General features: G+C 45.7%; 1 protein-coding gene across 2 annotated transcripts; it reads right to left on the bottom strand.

Annotated features, from left to right (window-relative positions):
• Positions 1 to 577: 577 nt before the first annotated feature.
• LOC139388395 (methylphosphate capping enzyme a) lies at positions 578 to 5,745 on the bottom strand. Of its 2 annotated transcripts, XR_011629282.1 has the most exons (6): positions 5,462 to 5,728; positions 3,023 to 4,944; positions 2,621 to 2,839; positions 2,287 to 2,410; positions 2,052 to 2,185; positions 1,051 to 1,623 (listed from the first exon to the last, which is right to left on the bottom strand). XR_011629282.1 is itself a non-coding variant. In XM_071135029.1 (5 exons), the coding sequence occupies exons 2-5, from the start codon at positions 4,901 to 4,903 to the stop codon at positions 2,145 to 2,147; spliced, it is 2,265 nt and encodes a 754-aa protein (XP_070991130.1). In that variant the 5' UTR covers positions 4,904 to 4,944; positions 5,462 to 5,745; the 3' UTR covers positions 578 to 2,144. The 2 variants fall into 2 exon arrangements, 1 of the variants encoding a protein (XP_070991130.1); XM_071135029.1 differs by having other exon boundaries at positions 578 to 2,185; positions 5,462 to 5,745.
• Positions 5,746 to 6,937: the final 1,192 nt, after the last annotated feature.

Here is a 6,937-nt window from a genome sequence, read left to right as displayed (position 1 = left end):
TATTCTCAACTGGAGCATTTATAAAAGTCATATTTCCTTGGGGATCATGGCAGGTGTAGCAAGTATTTTGCTACACCCGCAATAACATCTGCTAAACGTGTGTATGTGACCAATAACATCTGCTAAACATGTGTGACCAATAACATCTGCTAAACGTGTGTATGTGACCAATAACATCTGCTAAACGTGTGTATGTGACCAATAACATCTGCTAAATGTGTGTATGTGACCAATAACATCTGCTAAACGTGTGTATGTGACCAATAACATCTGCTAAACGTGTGTGACCAATAACATCTGCTAAACGTGTGTGACCAATAACATCTGCTAAACGTGTGTATGTGGCCAATAACATCTGCTAAACGTGTGTATGTGACCAATAACATCTGCTAAACATGTGTGACCAATAACATCTGCTAAACGTGTGTATGTGACCAATAACATCTGCTAAACATGTGTATGTGACCAATAACATCTGCTAAACGTGTGTATGTGTCCAATACAATTTGATATGACACCCCCCCCCCATAAATAATTAGCCCAAATCTCCAGAATATCAGATGACATTAACATTATGGACTTTGAATAAATGACAGTTTATTGATAGTAAATGCCCCTCATATCAGTGCAAATTCAGATTGAGAAGAGTTGTTGCAACATATCTGTAGCAAATCTCATGCAGTTTCCTTTGATCAAGCACTCACATGACTAGTGATAATTCAATCACACACATCAGCGCTGGCATTCCAAGGGTAGTCAAACATTTCTACAAATGTATAACGGATTAAAACTTTATATAAAAGTCATAAACAGGTGGTTACAAATCTGCACAACATCAACAGAAAAATAATGAATAGAAGTGACATTCTCTTTCCATCAAGCTATTTTCCTCCCCATAACGTTTCCCTAGGTCTAGGATCTTATGGAGAAGGATGAGATGAACAGATTGGTTTGGGTTTGACGCTGTGAATCCGATTTGTTTAGTGACTGTGGATGTCTTTTCCTTTAGATTGGAGGCATCTGTAGAATGACTAATGAGCACTGACTGCATTTCAATTGATTTGTTTATTAAAAACAAAAAAACATTTCAACAAAATCAGAACTAAACCAGCACCTGGTGCAAGTAAACAAAATATTAAGCATAAGAATTGAGTAAAGCATAAACATTTCCTTATGATGAACTGATTTGGGTTAAAGTGAGCTGGATTAACAATACAAGTCCAAACCATGGAGGCTCTGTATAGGTTACATATGAGAAATTGGCAGCCAGCCTTTGTTTGGACACATGACAAGAAGAATCCATTGAAAAAAAAAGAAAAAATAACATGAGTCAAATAAAATAACAATCAATCATTCTTATAACAGCCAAATAAAAAACATTGATCATCCCTCACATCTCACCATAGCCAATGCCACCTGACTGACAGTTCTTGAATCAGCTACCAATAGAAAAAGACAGGAACCGTCCCCAGACAGGCAGTAAGATATCTAGAGAAAAAGCACTCTGGGCCAGGAGCAGGCTGAAGACAGGCCACACTTATCCAGAGTCAAAATGCTTTTCCTGGTCAGTCAGTGAGGACTTATGTTAAGCAGAACAGTCTTAAAATTGAAGATGCTCTGATCCTATAAAAAGTGTGAGAAATGTCCCTAGATTAGTTCTATTTGGACATTACATGGGAGTACATTTTATGCAAAGGATTCAAATTAGGTCTTGGTTGTCCATTCTGCTTCAAAAGTTGATCTATTGATGAACGTCGATATTAAAATGTGAAAAAAATACAATCCTTGACTGAACAAGAGTACGAACAGTAATAAAAAGATAAGGAACAATGGTCTGTGCATAGGGAGATACAAGCCCAAAGAGTCATGATTGAGTTCACCCTGTCCCAATGCTTTTCTTCTCATCATCTAGACTGGAGTTGTGTGTAGAGAAGCCATCAGATAGTCGTTCTATAGAATCAAGTCTCATGTTTTGGTTTCCTTAGCTACCTTCTGAACACAGCATCACAAACAAGTAGAAAGCTCTGATTGGGGTTGACCTATATGCTTACAGACTGGAGATGAAGGCAGATCTTTGAGCGGGTGGCTTGTTTTGTGTCTCATGGTGGTTTGGTTTCTCCTGCTCCATCCCACTTCCTGGCAGATTATGTTCCTTTATGAAACAAATAGATTGGCCTCTGAAAACCTGTGGAAGACATACAAATCCATGAGTTTGAGAAACAGAATAGAAAAGGACACTTGAAAGAATCAGAGATGATATCGGTATCTAATGAACCAGTGACATGCCTCTTGATGAACTGTTAGGCGTCCCGATCAACTCGTAGCTGGAGAATCCCACTTCAGATGTCAGGTATGTGGAGAAGTGCTCTGGTTTGAGGCGGATGCTGTGGTAATTCTTAAAGATGCTATCCTGCAACAGTGAGAGCGTAAAGTCAGACGTGATTCCGTCTCAGCCTCAGTGCTGAGCAAAGCAACACATACTTTCATGTCTTTAACAAAGAAACAGGCCACTTGTAATATGTTTTAGTCAATGTTTTGGCTATATACTGCAGTTATGCACATCTACAGTAGCACATCACACCATTGGTCCTTGCAACACTAAGTTCTCTCCTCATCCCACCGTGAGTTTCTTCCTCTTGCCGTAGGTGATCCAGGGCTGTGGCTCCAGGACGAACAGGCCTCCAGGACGCAGGTGTCTGAACACTCTGTGAAAGAGGCGCTTCAGGCCACCGTCTCCCCAGTTCAGGTGGACCCACTTGGTAACACTGAAGCATAGGATGACGTCGTACTCTGGCTGCTGGGTCAGCAGCAGAGCATCACTCTCCAGGACATAATTCCCCTACGGAGGAGAAAGATGACGACAGGGGATGAGTTGTAAACAATGTGTGAAGTTTCTCTGTGAGGATCAAGTAGACAGAAGCAACAAATGATTCATCATAATATTCTTAATTACCACCTTAATATTATGAATACTGATTATTAAAATGGAAACACATTAAAAGTCTGCAGTGCATATACCTACCTTGACAAAGGAGACATTCGAGGGGAAGTTACCAGGAGGCATGGTGGGTGTGTCGGGGAGTGGGGGTGCTGCTATGGGTCCCCTGGAGATCCATAAGGAGACAGGGAAGGAGCTGGTTCCCAGTTCAACAGCAGGTGCTCCAGAGTCCTCCTCCATCTCCTCAGCCCCCCTCTCCTGAGCTCTTCTCTCTGCGTGACGTGACAACACCACGCCACCCGCTGCCTCTGCAGGGACTTGCTTTTCAGCATTTCCATTTACAGCCCTGCTGGGCTGTCTTTCATTCTGTTTGTGTGTTAGTCCTCCTGAGTGTGACTCGTCTTCCTGTCTGTTGGCCTTCTCTTTCCTTTCCTCTCCTGGTCCATTGGTCTTCTCCTTCTCATCCCCTGTGGCTCGCCGGGCCTCCTGGGCCTGCAGCTCTGACAGGTAGTGTCTGATGTTCTGGCGGGCAGCGTGCACCAGACCCCCATCAATGTCCAAACCCAATATGCGTGCGGGCCGCAACTTCTTAGCAATACACAGAGTCAGGTGGCCCGTGTTACAGCCCAGATCCAGTACTGCTTTACCATGGAACCACTCCGGACGTAGACAATGGAACCGTGGGTCCTCGGCACAGCCTGGGTTGCGGTAGCCGTAGTACTTGTTGTAGTTCCCATACTGGAACTTCTTCTTGTTGCCTTGGTGCTGTTGTTTGTGCTGGTTGTGAAGATGCGGTTGCCGACCCCATGGTACCTGGGAGGACCCCCTGGGACCTACCACTGGGGTGTGGAAGGAGGACTGCGCATTTCTCCCGGGCCCAGCTCCACGGCCCCTCTCCTCCGTCCCCGACCGGGCCATAAGAGTAGATTGGACCATCGGAGGCTCTGTTTTACCAGAGTTGCGTCTGCGTTTGCGTTGCCGGCTAGAGAGATGGTTTGGGCCTCCGGCGGTGGCTGCTGAGGAATCTTCCTGGGCTCGAGGCTGGGCCTGGGGGGCAGATACAGTGAGCATGGCTTCATGCCTGCAGTTGGATGGGTTGATCTCATTACCATTAGCATCCTGGGGGTCCAGGATGGCTGGGACACTAGGTGCTTCTAGAACACAGGTAGACGCAGCACTAGCAGATGCCAGGTTAGACAGAGAAGAAGTGGTGTTGGTGACTTCACCACTCCTCTCTGAATCTGACAGGTCCAACACGGAGACTGTGGAACCCCCACCTCCTCCTCCATGGTGTCTGTTACGGTGTCTCCTCCTGCCACCACTCTTGAAGGGTGACACCAGGAGGCTCCTACCTCCCATCCTGCTGTTGAGGTTGAGAGGGTCAGTGATATCCCTGGGAATGAGGATCTCCACAGGGTCGCGGTTCTTGGCAGGAAGGGGGGAGGACTTGGGCGTCTCAGCGTTCAGGGCCCTGTTCACCTCCTCGTCCTGCAGGCTGTTGAGGTTCAGCGGGTCAAATATGTTTCCTCCCAGCAGGAAGTTGGTGGGCAGAACCGAGTCGCTCTCTGAGTTTACCCGTCGTCGTCTCTTACCTGCTGGATGCTTGAACCCTGCAATCATTGTGCTGCGACGCTTTGAGAGTTTCTGCTGCTGCGGTTGTTGTTTGGGTTGCTGAAAGCCATTTTTAGGGTTAACATGCTGCTCAGTCAACATGGCCTCCTGCTCAACACGCTTTGTCTGATCGTGGGGGTCAGCCGTGCTGCTGTGCTTGGTTTGGGCACCACTGTCTGGCATGGGGCAGGTAGCAGCACCATCAGTGCTGTCTGGGTTGGCCAGGGTGACCTCTGGCACTTTGGGGGCATTGTTGCAGCTTCCAGTGCATTCTGAGAGTTTCTGGGGTGGCACTGGGTCCACTTTCATACTTCTGGTTGGAACAGTCTCTTTATCAACAGACATCTCTATCATCTTCCACGCAATTGTTTTGGTGCTGACATGGGACAACTGATCTGAAAACACATCAAAATAGATTAGAATAATGACCACCGAACCCAATAAATCATAAGATGTATTATTTAAAGCCCAGCTATAACTGGACAAGATTACAATAGTGCTCAGTCTCCAGTTCCTGCTTTCCCAGTTATTTAGTTAAGCACTTATTTGTTGACAACTGAAAGTAACTTGATGATTTGTGCCTGCATGTCATTCTATAAGACCCAAGGTGCATGCTAGTATACATCCATTATATTGGAGGCAAACGTTGAGTGAACGTCTACAGTGAAGACATTGAACCCATCCTCAATGCCAGCTGCTGCGCGTGAACCAATACCAATGGTTCCTCAATACTGTTACGCTAACTAGCGTTCTATAAATGCCGATTTTTTTTCAAGAATTCACCACTTTGCGTTCATTAATAAATGCGACTAAGTAAGACAGTAAGATAAATACGTAAACTAGCCATCTAGCTACAGCATGAGGCAACTGTATGTTCATCAACAACAACACAACAGTCTCAGCTCAGCTCACCGTTCTACCCGCCTTCTCGTGAAGCTGAACTGTCACTGCCACACTCCCTCCCGAGTTACTGACGTTGCTGCATCAGCTTCGTTGATAGCTTGATTGTTCGATAATATTATTTTCACTGGTGAAATGAATCAATAATGTTTGGAAAACAAGCCTCTCTAAAAATAATAAAACAATCAGTGTGGTGGTAACTGTGCGATTGTGAGCTCGCTGTACACTCCAAACTCCAATCGCTAACTTCTAGCTCAACAGCTCAACCTCACGCAGATTGGAAGGTTCCAATCGTTGTTTGTTTTATCTTTTGCCAGAGCATAAACCCTGAAACAGACAAGCATCGGAACCAATAAGGTGGCAGGTTTTAGGCAGTCTTCATAAAATCGACCAATTACAGACGTGTATGGGTTGAGCAATACACGTCGACCTAGTTTTGCACACAAATAGGTATCCCATAATTTGCCTTTCTGAATTTGTATTTGTTATTCCCCCGCCATTTGGCGAAATTAACTATTTAAAAATGTATTGTAAATCTGTATACGGTCTATGCGCATCATTTTGTTAACACATTTTACATCAAGGTAAGGTTGGAGAGGCAAAACAAAACAACACAGATTACAACGCTCCCACCCCCTTCTCATTCACTGACATGTGGTATGGCGGGCAATTGAGAATTATCATTGGGATTTGTAGTTTTTATCCAACAATGTCCTGGATCTTCGAGAAGGGTGCAATTGTGGGCGTTCCTGTATATGGTCATTCCTGCATATGCAAGAACCCTCTTTATACTTCTATTGGTCAATTTTTCAATTAGGACAGGCCGGAGGCAGGGGCACTCCAGTACCATAGATGATGTTAATGCGCAATATCATTGGATGCCAGCCACCTATAAACACCACAGAAGAATGGTAGACCCCTAGATAGCTAGCCGTACACCTGTAGACAGTGTCCTTTGCCCCCGCCTGTCAGGTACTGTTTTCCTGCAGTTCTGTTAAATACGGCGATGAAGGAGTACTCTGGTACACGGGAGGCAGGGGAAACACTGTGAGCTAGCTAACTAGCTAGCAAGCTGTGTACCAGAGTCCTTAGAACTAGCTGGCTAAACTATCACACAGCGGGAGGTCGGGAACAACAAGTAGATAGTGTCCTTCGCCCCTGAATGTCGAGCACAGTTTTCTCCGGTACACAGCAGTCGGGGGCAACACCATGTGTTAGCTAACTAATGTGTTGCCCCACAGTGTCGCCCCGTCTTCTGCCTGCTGTGTACTGTCTGCTGTGCTAGCGGGAGGAAGGGACAACCAGTATAAAGGTGTCCTTCGCTCCCGCCTGTCGGGCACGGTTTTCTCCGGTACACAGCAGGTGGGAGGCAGGGGTGACACCGTGTGCTAGCTGACTAACTAGCAAGCTAGCACATGGTGTCACCAGCTAACTAACTAGCAAGCTAGCACACGGTGTCGCCAAAGAGTTGTATAACTAACCTAAGGT

Source organism: Oncorhynchus clarkii, chromosome 29, assembly GCF_045791955.1.
Source record: "Oncorhynchus clarkii lewisi isolate Uvic-CL-2024 chromosome 29, UVic_Ocla_1.0, whole genome shotgun sequence".
In the NCBI taxonomy this organism is placed as follows: Eukaryota; Metazoa; Chordata; class Actinopteri; order Salmoniformes; family Salmonidae; genus Oncorhynchus; species Oncorhynchus clarkii.
Note: the sequence above shows the minus strand (reverse complement) of the source record. Positions and strands in the feature narration are given on the sequence as shown.